Raw genomic sequence first — 14,873 nt, forward strand, 5'->3', positions numbered from 1 at the left:
TTTTTTAAACTTATTTATCATGACATTAATTGTGCCTTGGGGGAGAAAAAGTATCACGACCTGGGAAAAGGTAAGTAGAAGAAGGAGTAAGACAAATCAGTTGAAGACCACATACAAAAATACTAGACTTACTGTTCCATAGTAGAGTTTGGGGGGAGAGGGAGGAAGGGAAGAGAAAGACAGGCACCAACCTACCACCACCTCCGCAATTAAGCCTATCATTTAATTAACAAAGTTATTACGATTCTGCCCTGCCCATCTGCTCTGAGTCTGAACAATCATAACTCTGCAACAAACATTTTAGCTTGTTCTTAACCTTTTATATAAATACACTGCAAGACTAAACTGAAGCAACAGATTTTACACTTAGCCAAAACATTTTTTTTTTCCCCTCTATTCAACCGAGTTAAGCACATAACCAGTACACCTGCATTGTGAAGAGCTTGGTAAAACCGCACATCCAAAAAAGAGAGTACTTATGAGTAAGAACAGCCCCATTTTCATAACAGGCTAAATCTTGCTGCTTGTCCTACGACGACTAACTATAAAGTGAAGTCAGTTCTACGTAGCTGGGAAATAAAATACACAGCTTGCTCGGCTCATCCAGCTCTCTCGACAAGCAGCTCTGCTCTGACGCAGTGCTGTTCACATCACGCAGCAGCAAAGTACAGCTGTGCACACAAATTAATTCTTGTATATCCTCCCCCAAAGTTTCTTTCTTCCCTTTAAGAGTAATGACTGAGTTTCTTTCTTCCCTTTAAGAGTAATGACTGTTCTTCAGCTTTGCCACTTAATGACTGAAAAATGTATCATCATTTTATGTACAAGCTTATGGTTTACTATAAATTATACTGTAAAATCCTTTTGGAAATACTGGGATTTATCGAAGTGCAGAAGAACGCACAATACAAAATAGATTGCACTGCCTTAAAAGAAGGGTGGTTGAGCTGACATTTCTGGTCCTGACTATGAGCCTAAAAAGAAATTTCTGTTCCACCAGCCTGATTTTTTTCCCCTCTATCAACTCAAATAAATGCACTTTTAACTGAAGTTCGGAGCAAACCATCTGACTATTTTACATGTTAATTTCTTAACGTTACTATTCATTAGGTTCAAGGTCTCTGCGTAAACTCATAATGATTAAACCCCTATATGAAGTTTTAAAAACCATTCCAGTTTTATTAGAAATATATTTATACTGTTTATGGTCCTGATGTGGAAAACTCAAATTCTCCCCAGACTGAGATCTGCATTTTGTTTAGAATCTCTTTCCCTGCTATTACCTGACAACATGGCAGTAATAGATAGGACCTCATTAGAACAGTTGTAGTCACAACTTGCGATAACCATTTTAGCCAGCTGCGGGTCCAACGGAAATTCAGCCATCATGGATCCCAACTCAGTCAAGTCTCCATCATCATTTAAAGCAGCCAGATAATTCAAAAGCTCTAAGGCTCTCATCAGAGTTTCAGGAGCTGAAAGAAAAAATATTTAGGTAGGCACATTAATCAAACTGCTCTGAATAAGCAAAAATAAGGAGGCACAGCCTATCACAAGCCATCTTACTTTTCGTTGTCCATTATGCTGACTTCTAAACACAAAACTGAAACCAAATTCAGCTATACACATCCAGACACGAATGAACTGGGGGTGATGAGACACTTCTCTGAAAGCTCTTTAACTAGATCAAAAGCTTTGAATATTGAAGAATGCTACTTTTCAAAACTCCGACAGCAGAGGCACTGTGAAATAATCAGCATCACAGTAGCATCACTTCACCCCCTGCCCACGTACCATTGTGCCTTCCCTTGTTCTGTACAAAACAGATTAACAGTCCTAAGATCTCAGCCATGTCAACCTCAGGTAACTATAGTCTTTCACAAACATTTTCTCAATACTGCATTCCTCACTGCACATGTATATTACATCCACAAAGAAAACCAGAAGGAAATGCAAAACCTTCCTGCCAAGCTATCATGCTGAACAGCACAAAGAACGCAATGATCTACAGAGCTATTTAAAAGCTTACAGATAATATTTTTATTGTAGGGGAAAGAAACAACTAACTGATGTGTTTATATATGGCTGACCTACACTCTTAATTAGCAATATCACCCAGTTATTTTTAAAGTACATGTGAACGTTAACGCTGTTAGAAGGGAGATGCACATTAACTTTATAGTTTGAGCTAAAAAACATGTATTCAGCTTTAAAAAGGCTACCCATTTTATTTACATACAGTTGTCAGCTGATGCACAATTAGAATGTATAATCAAGGTGGTAAGTAAAAAAACCGCATCAAGTAATAGACTTTTTTAACACCCAGAATTTTGTCTTCATCTCTGCAGGTAAGAGGCAGTCAGTAGGTTCCTTGGTTCCATTAAAAGCTGTTATGCAGACGGAAACATAGAAAGCGTGCTTTGGTAAGACACAGAGCACTAAATTTCAGGATAAAAAGACATTCCCTTACAGATTACAATAAAAACAGTGAAAACACATAAAATAATTTATCCAATGTTGTTGTTATACAAAATATTCACCAAAATAAACATTCCAGAAGTCAAAACTAACATTTACAGTAGCCAAGATAAAATAGAAATAGATACCTGGAGGATCCATAAAATCAAAGTGCACCAAATCATCTATACCAAGCTTCTTGAGTTGCAATACTACAGATCCTAAGTTAGACCTCAAAATTTCTGGGTACGTGTTGTCCTGATGAGGAAGGAAAAAAGACAATTCAGAACACTACTTCTTCCAAATACTTCGAACTACACAAGCATTCAAATTCTGATTTTGTTTGGTAGCATGGCATTCAACTACCTGTATCAATCCAATGTTCTTATACAAGCAATAAAAAAAAAAAAGTAATCTTACCTGCATTTCAGTCTTGTAAGCCTTCTCCGTATAAAGCCTGAAGCACTTGCCTGGTCTAGTACGACCAGCACGGCCAGCTCGCTGCTGAGCAGAAGCTTTACTAATCGCAGTCACCAAGAGAGACTCCACTCTGATACGAGGATTGTATACCTATTTGAAAGTGGAATCAGAGCAGGAAAGAAGGAAAAGAATGAATACCGCTCACGGAGAAGACAACTATCTAAAAAAAAAAAAAAAAAAAAAAAAAGACTGCTTTAAACTTATTTTCAAACACAGTCTCTGACTAGGAAATCACAAGTTGTATGCATCTGAGAGAAAAAAATTGGCCCCAAAAGCCTTTGGATCGGTGACAGAAAGCTTTGAGTATGACTGCCTAGAGAACAGCATTTACTTTTTATTCATTTGTTAACAACAACTCCTGCCAGGCTCCCTGTCTTCCTTAAATGTGTGTATTTTTAGATAAGATTTTCATGGCAGAAGGAATGTGTCCAATTTGTTCTACAGAGTGCTAAACACACTCCTGATGCTCAAATAATTCCATAAAGAAAACCTTGTCTTGACACCATTATAAGGTTGAATAATCATGTTCTACAGGTCAGAAAAATCTAACATTAAGGTTGAACACAACTGTAAAAATCAGACCGATAACAAAGCAAGACTGTATTTCAAGGGTACATGCAGACTGTCACAGTTCAAAATATATGCTGGAATTTACTGTAAAATTTCCATTGCAGTCATACATAAAACAGCAGTCTTGCCAACTCAGTAGTGCTCATGGAAAAGAATATACCGCAAAAAAAGCAGCAGTTGGATAGTTTCAGTTGAAGATGTTCTTTGGTCCATGTTTTAATACCTTCCCATGTGAAGAGGTATAAAACATGTACAAAAACTTTATTTCTTGCTACAGAAAGTATTCTTCCAGTATAAGAACTACTTGTGAAAAAATCCTCAACCTAAATGCTGACTGAAACTTGTGTATGAAGCCGCACTGACTGTGCTCCCATTCTGCCATATACTCTCACTTTGCAGGAGTTAAAATGCTAACAATGTGTGTTTGTCCTGGGTTCGGCTGGCACGGGGTTAATTATCACAAGAAGCTGGGAGTGGACAAAGCCCAGACCACTGACCAAAACTGGCCAAACAAACAGGATATTCAATACCATGGGACAGCCATGCTCAGGACTTCAGCTGGAGAGCCAGCCGGGGAAGGGTAATCACTGCTCAGGAGCTCACCGGGCATCGGGTGCTGAGAAAATTGCATTGTGTATTTCTTGCCTTGCATATTTTTTTGAATCAGTATTATTGTTCTCTTCCTTTGCTTTTCTGTTAAACTGTCTTTTATCTCAACCCACAAATTTTGCCTTTCCCTTCTGATTCTCCTGTCTACCTTTCTGGGGGGAGGAACAATAGAGCAGCCACGTGGTTCTTTGTTGCCAGCTGGGGCTAAACCACAACAATGTTAAAGTTTAAGAAATTAAGTTACAAAGACAGTTATAGTTAGTGAATAAACTAAATGCAGATTAAGAGATTTGTGGTTTAATCTGTCTTTAGTTATTGGGTTGACTGCAGGCAAGCTACTTCAGTTTCTCTGAACATCCCATGATGGTCCAAGAAGTACAATACAAGCTTGACGACAATCTTCAGAGCTGCAACAGCAGATGATAAATACTGACAAGAAACAGTACTACCCTAGCTACCATTTCTCTCCGCTCATTTTAGTGTTGGAGACTTCTATGCTAACATGACTTAGAAGAAGAGGTGGTTTCTAACACACTTTTTAGTTACTTCCATACGATTTATTGGTTTTACTTGAGCATTCTCAAGCATAGACACACAGTGCAAAGCCACCGTTCCTAATGCATCTAGGAAATCCAAGCCTAACTCTCAAAATCCTCACTTCTCAATTTTTTGAAAATAAAATCTCTTCTGCATGGAACTGTTTTGGACTGCTCTAATTATCTCAAGTTTGCAGACTAAATGCAAATCTACTGAAAGTTAAAAACAAAACAAAACCAAAATAATCAAGGTCAAGAGTTCCAAGTGGGGAAATGACCTAGCAGTGTTTACAAAAGGAAGAGTTACTCAACAGATTCCAGTATTTTCCTACTATAAACAAAGACAAAATGAAACAGTATTTACCTTCTGTTTTGCAAAGCCAGGATCAATCACAAATACAACACCATCTATTGTTAATGACGTCTCAGCAATATTAGTGGACACAACAACCTGTCAAAAAATAAAACAAGTAAATTTAACTACTCTGTCCTGAAGATGAAGAGCTCAGATTCTGTATCTGCACCACGAATTTTCACCGAACTTTCCTTCGCTTCATCAATAACTACCCAAGCTGCGTGCCCACACTTTGGCAGGATGATCTGAAATCAACCAGATAAACTTCTATTGCAATCTAAGCAATTTTTTCCACTGTTTCTGCTCCCCTATGTCACTATTGACAACATAACAAATGTTAGTTTTGAGAAAGACAATAAGAAGAGCAAATATTTTACTTACAAAACTGTTATTCAAAAATTCTCTCACATGTCTGGTAAAAAATGGTAAGTTACACTGCATCCCTTTAACATAATCTGTTAATTACAGCTTTGTACTTTTTTTTTTAAGCCTAAACAGGGCAAACTGGTTAAATAATGTTAAATCAAAGGCTATATAACTGTACCAGCACAGTATGTTCAGAATAAAGCAGTTATCAATACATTCCAGCTAAAATCCTAGAAAAAAAATATGTATTTCATTTCAACTTTGTCTTCTTAAATTACCAGGTATTCAAACATCTTTACATATTTTCAAGGTTGCATCCTTAAATTTCTATAAACTTTCTGAAGGTTAAGTGTCATGCAAAAATTGAAGCAAGGTGATATCCGAGTTCTGGGGCTTGATTCGCCATCGTTTAAATTTTATGTTCAGAGATGCAGCGTAACAGTCTATAGATACCTTTAGCTCTCATCCCAACAGCGACCACATTCAATCACATATTAACAGCAAGTTTAATCAGCTACCTCAGAAAAGACCCAAACCCCATTCTGCACTTCATCACAACTACTTACCTTTCCCCTCTTGATTTCAGAGCATTGTGTCATCATTGTTTTCAGTTTAGCAATTAGAATTTGAGACATCCCTAAAAATTTGTTCAGAATTACAACTAAGCCAGTGGCTGGACTAGTGATAATCTTTCTGATTTCTCTTCCTCCTTGCTGATCACTTTGCCAGTCAGCTACTTCTCACTCTCAGCTTGACTTTTTTTAAATAGATGTAAGGTATAAGCTTGCCCAAACACTACTATATACTGAAAGAAATACTTTGGTGGAAAAAATTTGAAATTAATTTGGAATTATGGTGTTCCACCTTGAAACGATGTGCTACTTACAAGTCCTGAAACAAACAAAAAACATCCTGTACACCTTCCATTCACAGGTAACCTGCACAGATTAGTCAGAGATGAAAGCCACAAACATCAATGCAATTACATGCTGACACAAAAGCACAATACATTTTCATTAAAAAACTGCATGTCATTAAACATGCAAATTAACTAGCACTCCCATATTAAAAGGCTAGTCAATCCACTGTCAGTTTGCTGTTAGAGCATACCTTACCTAAAAGGTCTCTGCTTTTTCCCCAGTTCTACTAACATATAGAGGCATCCACACTCGGAATCTTCAAATACCAAAGGTTTTGGTCCTGCTTTTAATCACCTGTTTCTACTAGGACACTTCAACACCAGTAACTCAATACTGTTAGCATGCTTAGCCCACAAAGGTCCAGCAATTTAATATGTACTTGAATTTACTTAACTTGTACTTGAATTGTACAGAACTTTCCAAAGGTAGAAGGAAAAAACAGTTATTTACACAGTGGATTCCGCTGTCCGCACAGATCTCATTTGTTAATGTCACACTGCTTAAAAACTGTAATTAATGAATGTGAAAACACATGAAATTTAAGAAAAAAAAAAAAAATTCGAGGAAATTACACTACGACTTTCAAGCCTAAATGAAAGCACAAAGTTACTTGGACATCCAACAAATGAAATTACCACTAAACTACATAAAATAGTAAATCATATCTAATTAGCTTTAACAGCAGTTTTGCAATTACCGAAATGGTTCCATTAAAAATATTTTAAGTAGCAGATTAACAGTTTGATACACTAAAGAGTTTTAGAAATTAATTTGAACAAGTTAGGTATATTTAGATACAATGTATATTTTAATATTCAATATTGCATATGTATTAACTAGCAATGCTTAAGACTCCTGAAACAGAAAACAGAACACAGTTTGGAAAGAAGGGATAAAACAGGAAAAGGAAAAGGGAGTAGAAAGGCTCCTTGTTGAGTCATCTTCATCTTCCTCTACAGTATATATGAAATACTGATTAAATGTGACTAGTAAAAGCATTTTATCTCTAATCTTAAGCTTTCTTACAACAGCTGATCTTGCCTAGCACACCTAAGAGCACAATAAAAGTGCTAAGTTATCAAGCTGTATCAGTACTAGCTGTGACCATCACTACTACTGCAAGACACCACACAACTTCCAGTATCTCACTTTTCTTTCACAGAGTTAAAGCTCATGAGATACTTATTCAGATACTGCAAGCACTTCACTTTTTATGACCATTAGAGCCTTTGAAATGATTCAGACCTCCTGCTAGCCCACTCTCCTTAGCAGTTCTGAAAACTAGGTTCAACTCCCCCTAGGAGATGGTGTGAAAGCAGACATTTTGTAAGACAGTGGAGGCACAGCACACGTGGCCCTGCTTTACATATTATAATCACTAAGACTAACTGGAACTAAAGCAACATTCAAGCAAATTTACAACATACACAGACACACTTCCACTCATGGCTAGATTTGTTATGGCGATAAACAGAACACAGAAGCCAGAACACTTCAGCCAAAGCACACCAAGAAGAAAACTGGTCTCTTTTCTTCCTAAAAAACCCCAAACATAATAGCTTTTATAGGTCCAAATCTGTTGCTTGTGTATTTCATGTCTGCTTTTGCCTACAGCCGGTATCTTTCCAGCATGGCAATTTTTCTTGTAGTAAAACAGTTGCTACACTGAGAGAAAGCAACTTTCTCAGACACTGGTACTGGCTTTGTCAGTTCATTGTAACGAAAGCTACACTGCATCTGTTATCCTCTTTACCGAGCAAACCAGAAACTGCTTATTTTGGAAGTTCAGTTTTAAACATGAATGAAAAACTAATGAAATACACAGCTACCACTTCTTCATCACTGAAAAGTAATTTCATTCATTTAAGTCATTTACTAATACGATCTTGTTGCAGTATTAGTTTCATGATTTCAGACTGAACGCTTTCTGCAATCAACTTCAATAGAAATGACTGTCTTTTTCCACTAAATTTATTAAGTAATTTATTCTTCCAGAACTCTAGAAAGTTGTCACCAGTATTCCACATGCATTGTACTGCACAAGAAAGCAAAATAATCAAGGAACAAACCCTGCCTAGAGCAGACAGTGTGATTCAGCTTTGACCTTCAAAAACTTAACTTTGTGATCGTTACAGTTTCATATAGCATTAGTTTAACTCGAGGAGGCTCTATTAAGACTCCTTCCAAACGCTGACTTTTACAGAAATAACCACAGTTTCTAATGTGGTTTATGTAAGCATTCAGGAACTGAACTATTACTTTCACGAAGAACATTCACTAGTGCCATTTCACTTTTTTCAGTTTCTCAGTCCATTTTGCCCAGTGAAAGGACCTCAATTCCTTGCATAATACTACAGAAAACACAAGCCTCTAACTTCAACGTACTTGTTTTAACTTGCACCTTCTCATAAGCCTTGAGAAACAGACAAAACCTGTCTGATATCGTCCCCTGAAGAGACAGACCATTTTGTCTGCAAACAAAAGCATGTCTCAGACTAATTACTTGGGGAAAAAAAATTCCATCCCTCCACATAAAGCATGTTGTTGTGAAATCCAGTATTTAATCTGATTTACTGTATTTCTCATACAGAATTTAACTGAATGCCACTCCCATTCAGTCAATTCAAATTGTTACTAGAACATTCTGGCCGTAGAGATGGAAGCCAGAATTCTGAATTTCACTGAGACACAAACTCCCAAGTTACCTACAAATTTTAATATGATAAAATACTGGATTAGTAAGTCTTTAAAAAACTCTTCCACTTATTGCTGTCCAAATGTACTTAAAACAGCTGAAACTCCTATTTAGTTGCCCACACAACTGTGAGTAGCTAGTTACTGAACAGCATACTAAAACTGGGTACTATTCACCTTTCTTCCTATTGCTCCATTTTGTTTTTTTGGTGGAGGAGGTTCAAAGATCCTTTGCTGTTGCTGCGGAGGAAGGGTGGAATACAATGGAATGATTTTGATATCACCAACTTCAGGGCCTAAATCATCAATTTCACGTTTTATCCTCTTGCAGGCTTCATCAATCTCCTGCAAAACAAAAATAGTGGTTAAAAAAGAACTCTATCAAAAACACAGTGCATTTTAAGTCTGGAACCTGAAGAACAATTACAATAACATCTACTTAAAAAAATAAAAATAATTAAAAAAATCAAGGTGCTTACTGAATTTGCAATCGAATTTCCTCAATACTTCAAGATGTTTCAGCTTCTATACTCTAATGAACAGCCTAATTTGCATTCAACATCCTTTTTCTTTTAGTCATGTTTCCTAATTAATTCTCTACAAATTGTACTAAAATTGAAATCTCTCACCCTGGAATATTAAACTGCACTCATGACCTTTTCAATTTTCACAATCTGAAAGAAATTGATGTGCAAGATATTTTAAATAACCCAATTAAGCTTTAATGTCACGTATCACTAATGCAATTATATGGAAGATTTGCTTCATTGTACCTAATGAGAACAAACACCTTTACAGTATAAACATGGATGCTCAAAACCAAACCTGTCAATCCAATGTTTCAGATTTTACTTCAATAAAATAAACTGAAATATCATTTAAGCTCAAGAAAATTCAGTGAAACACTCTGAGGATGAGAAAGATTTTTCATGCCTTTTTTACCACAGTATTTTCTACAATATTTGCTAGTCTATCTTCTAACTAGCTTACCAAATGAAAAGTACACCACAGCCCCATTACTTGTAATTCAATTTCAATTTAAAACAACTACATTTAAGTCAGCTAAGTGACCTATAGTTATGACAAGATTTAACGATAAAGTGCACAGAAATTTAGGTTAATGAATAACACAATTCATTAACTTCAATTTTAAAATTACAACGGAGCCTCCACTGTTATAGCTAAGAGGGACGCTTACCAACTACTGATATTCCAGCTGAACCACTGATGGGAGGAGAATGAAGTCATCAGACAAGAAGCAACAGTAAGCAAATGTGAAAAAACAGCTACAACATACTCCCAGAAAAAGAGGCCAGACCTCCCTCATCACAAATAATTCACCAGCCTGAAGCAGAAGTGATGCTTAAGAACCTCAAGCAAACATACAGAACAGGTCAATCTAAAGGCTCTGTAAAATTACTGCCCTAAATGTAATTAGAAGAGCAAACGCAGACTCCTTTTTAGAAACCATAAATTCAGATAGATCCTGGAACAAATCAGCACCTTTTTCATCTGTTCTTAAAGAGACTTCTAAGTTTTCAGCACAACTGTATTGAGTACATTTTAAAGAAGCACAGACAATATAATACTCATGCTCTGTATTGATCAGCATATATAATTAATATAAGCATGGCAAAATAAAGGCTCTTCCTCTTTGATGTTGAACAGCCCTTTAGCAGTAAGCCTAATGCTTTCTGGCATTATCTTGCCAATTTGAATGAACAGCAGATACTTACAAAAACACCCTTTTAAACAAAGGTGCACTTTGCCAGCAAACCCAACACACCCTCCACAAAATGCAAGAGGCATACCAGAAACTGAGCTGGAATGCCCCCTACTGGTTTACTAACAGAGAATTAATTTCTTTACACAGATGTCAGTATTTGGTGCTCTGCTGGTAAACCCTTTTTTAGGTTCAGTAACAGCCTCCCAGCAAAAAGGAAAAAATTACTTCAATGGACAGACCATACACAGTGGCTCAGTAAATTAATACTTCTACCAATGGCAGTTATGTAAAAAGACAACATGTTAGAAGTAAATAGTTGACTAACTAGGCAGCAACACTCCCTCTCAAATTTGCACCCATTCAAAGCCTTGACAAGCTGATAATCGGGCCTGTTAAATATGTAATACAAAATTGGACAGTACCTTTCAAAAAAAAAAAAAAAAAAATCAAACCACAAGCCAAATGCTAAAACAAAACTACAGACCTTAGTTCCTGATCTGAAGGTCACTACACTTTCATGGAATTTGAGCACATTACACTGTGGAACTGGGAAAGCTCTGATGCTGGACAGGATGCTTAATCTTCAGTAGTAATGACTAGAGACTCCAGGACAGTTTTATACTTGAGGTAGTAAAACACAAGCAAGCAGCAAGACAAGTGAAAGCACTACACTCTTCATGCCACATGGGCTCACAGCCACCTAACATCTTTCAGAAGAGATAAAAGTGTTGTTTCTCCCCAGAGTTTCCCAATGTAGTTTCAAAGTATCCGTAATCAGGACTTATTAAAATACTTCAACACAGAGATGACAAGTGCATATATAACCACTACCCTTTGCAGATTTGCAGAGGTAACTACGGACCTCTCATCACAAACTGCTGAAAGCAGCATGCAAGTCACCAAGAGCCACTGCCACTCATCTAAAGATAGTAAAAGAGAATTCTTTAGTCCTGAACTGATTTAGTCAAAAAAAAAAAAAAAAAAAAAAGAGAGAGAAATAAGAAAAAAGGGTGGTTTCCTTTCATTTACCACACTGGCAAAAAACAGTATCTCTACTTCAGCTGTATTCACAACCACCCTCCAATTCCAGCAGACAACTAAAACTGGTATCCCAAAGTACATAATCTAGAAGGAAGACGTGTAGTAAGCATAGTTTGAAAGTATTAAGGATTCATTTAAGTGTTAAAGATTCACTTGTATCACATGAAAACATTTAAACCTGGAGATCCAAGAGATACAGTTGAAGGCACAACCCTAACTTCAGTCCTTTGAAGACTGAGCAAGCCTAATTCAATAGTCCTGACCTACTCAAGTATGAAAGGCCTTTTTTAAAGGAACACACACGTAAGTATTTGCAAATCATCTACATCAAATCCATTACAAAACCCCTTGAAGAGGGCCTATTCTGTCAACCCACACATAAGACGAGGTTTTTCTTCTTGGAGGGAAAAGAGGGAAGGTAAGAGTGAACTTGCATTTAGATGATGCCTGAAAATCTTCTCAGAGCCCTGACTATCCCACTGACTACCTGAGACAGCAGATACCAGGATACTGAGAGCAGGAACAGACACAGGATCAAAGCCAGTTAGACCCCAACCGCCCAGTTCATTAGCACAAAGATCTGCTTCAGTTAATCAAAGAAGAAAGTAGGCCTAACATGCAAAAAGTATAATGCTTAGGCAATGCTGAACTTACTAGATTAAACTTGATCCTAGTTCCTCAAAAAACTGAAGACTTCTTAGGAGTACTATTTGAGAAACAGTTCTCAGTAAAATTGTAGTCAATGACATTGTCCATTGGTGCACCCATTCTAAAAAGCGTTGACTACCAAAGGTAAGTAGCAAACAGACCTCCAAAAGCAGAAAGGTTACATGCTAGCTAAAATGCTCATTTATCTCAAGCTGCAAGTGCCAGACAGACTCAACACATCTATACTTCACAACATCTAGTCATCACAATTATCCCACACAGTCTATTGGGTACTTTGAAGTTTCCAAAAACTTCTTGCTTGACCCAATCAAAATGAATTAATATACGTATAATATCTATAGTTCAGCTGCAATACTATGGAAACTAGGATCAAGCAGCAGTTAAGAACTCCATAGTTGTTTGTCTCCACGTTAATACTCAAAGTGTGGAGTCCTCAACATTCTTCCACACCATCAACAGCATAAGCGATTCTCCTTGGAAAAGCTCCAAAGACAGAAAAGAATCAGCAAAGAGAAAATATTTATTTTCATGGATATACCAGTGATTTAGGAGGTGATGGGGTGACGAATATTTTTCAATCAGGAAAAATAAAGTCATCTAAACATACAAGTAAAAGAGTCAAGAATTTGTATTTTGTACCTGCAGCCAAATAGAGATAGTTTAGAAAAGGAAAAAAGCAGTAACCAGGAAAACAATTTAATCAAGATTATTATTATTAAATCAAATTCAAACTAATTCCAATGGTATTCCTTCCAAGAAATTGATGTAATTAAGGCTGGTTCTACACACAATCCTGAGCAGCCTGCTTGATATTCAAACAACTGGTAGACAACAGGCAACACTTAGAATACCTGTTGAATTAGGTGGATTTCATTCAGCAGCTTAAGTATCAGAAACCAGTTCTGAGGCACCAAAAAACTTGCAGGATTTCAATGTGAACTTCCGTTGTGTCACAAAGTTCTGCAAGACCCCAGTCTGCATGGGAATCAAGGCTTAGCAGTGTCTTCTTCAGAAAACAAAGCAAGAACAGGGTGCACAGTTTCCTTCTGCTTTGTTAGAAAGTAGTGCAGTCATCTGTAGTCTCACATACCAGTAAGTAGGTTACTTATGCCTCCCGAATCGGACAGGATTTTTACTCCATCTTAACTTACTTTTCCAAAGAAAAGGCAGGGTGATGACTAGCACCTAAAAAATAAACCCTGGATGGAGTACTTTTTACTGAAGCTGTGTTTCTGTGCAGCTAGAAATACAAAGATCCCCCACATCGGAGGGAAACTCCGAGTTTGAAGCCTGTTGACAAAAGGAGTCCTGAATTCTCAGAATGCCGGGACTGCTGCTTACATTCCATTTCAGCATCCTCTGGATGGGGACAGCAACACCTACTATTCATATCAAGTTCTCAAGAAATTAAAAGCACAGCGTTTTCTTTATTTTCCTCTTCTCATAGCAGATCAATACACCTCCAAGTGAAATAAAAACCTCATCTAAGCCTGTATAGCTACACACACAAGTAGGCAAAAGCCAAAACAGCAGTCCCGAGTCACACATACCCACCCATGAACAGCGTTAAATACTATAGTAACAGTACACAAAATATGCACACACTTTGAAAAAGGTTACACATCTTGCAGTATCAACATATGAAAGAGCTATAGGTGCTTTTCAGGCACAAAGGAGGTGTATCTAACGCTTCGGGTTGAGGCCAAAATTAAGTACTCCAAAGCACTTTCAACTATTCACTGAGACAAACGTTCAGTGTCACCTGGAGATCTTTCACTGCCAAAGTTGTACTGCAACCATGGAAACAGACCTGGCTGCATTTACTCTTTGTACAATGAGTATTGAATGCTGCTCTCTGGTCAACAACCTCTTACTCCTTTGCAACAGCTAAACTAACCACAGAGAGCACTAGCTGCAGGTTAGTTCCTTTAATACTCAAGATTGTCTTTGCACAGTCTGCCCCTCTGTCTTCCATCTCTCTCTCTCTCATACTGCCCAGTACTGCTTGCATCCCTTATCCCAGATCATGCAGAAAAACTACATCTAGAAAAAGACATAGAGGGTAGAGCTGAATGTCTACCCCTCTTATTTGTAAAACCACATCAGTTCTTCTATCACCATAACAGTGCTGAAGTTTCCTTTTTATTTCTCATTAAGGAAAGTAAATATATGACCTCCCACATTGCTCAAAGGACAGCATGGGCAGGGAACAAAAGGAAGGTCTAAGAAGTCCACTTCTTCAACCTGACAGAAATGATCTGGGAAGACATGATGAAAAGTTGTCAGTATTTTAAACTACGAGGGACAAAACTGGTAGTGTTCCTATGACTTGACTTCGACTACCACTTACAGGACTAATGCTTAAATCCCACTCAATCCCCCCCTTCTCTTTGATTTGTATTAGTAAATACTAAAAAGGCTGAAAAAGCGAACAGGACTTAGTATTACTA

General features: G+C 37.2%; 1 protein-coding gene across 1 annotated transcript in view; it reads right to left on the reverse strand.

Moving 5' to 3' along the window:
- Nucleotides 1–14,873, reverse strand: part of DHX15 (DEAH-box helicase 15) — a 46,635-nt gene that overhangs the window by 11,021 nt on the left and 20,741 nt on the right. The window contains exons 6-10 of the mRNA XM_075420642.1: nt 9,165–9,332; nt 5,017–5,103; nt 2,878–3,027; nt 2,607–2,715; nt 1,284–1,475 (exon numbers count right to left, since the gene is read on the reverse strand). Of these exons, the coding sequence (XP_075276757.1) occupies nt 1,284–1,475; nt 2,607–2,715; nt 2,878–3,027; nt 5,017–5,103; nt 9,165–9,332 (706 nt within the window). The remainder of the gene's footprint in view (nt 1–1,283; nt 1,476–2,606; nt 2,716–2,877; nt 3,028–5,016; nt 5,104–9,164; nt 9,333–14,873) is intronic.

This window comes from Opisthocomus hoazin, chromosome 5 (genome assembly GCF_030867145.1).
Source record: "Opisthocomus hoazin isolate bOpiHoa1 chromosome 5, bOpiHoa1.hap1, whole genome shotgun sequence".
Classification (NCBI taxonomy): domain Eukaryota; kingdom Metazoa; phylum Chordata; class Aves; order Opisthocomiformes; family Opisthocomidae; genus Opisthocomus; species Opisthocomus hoazin.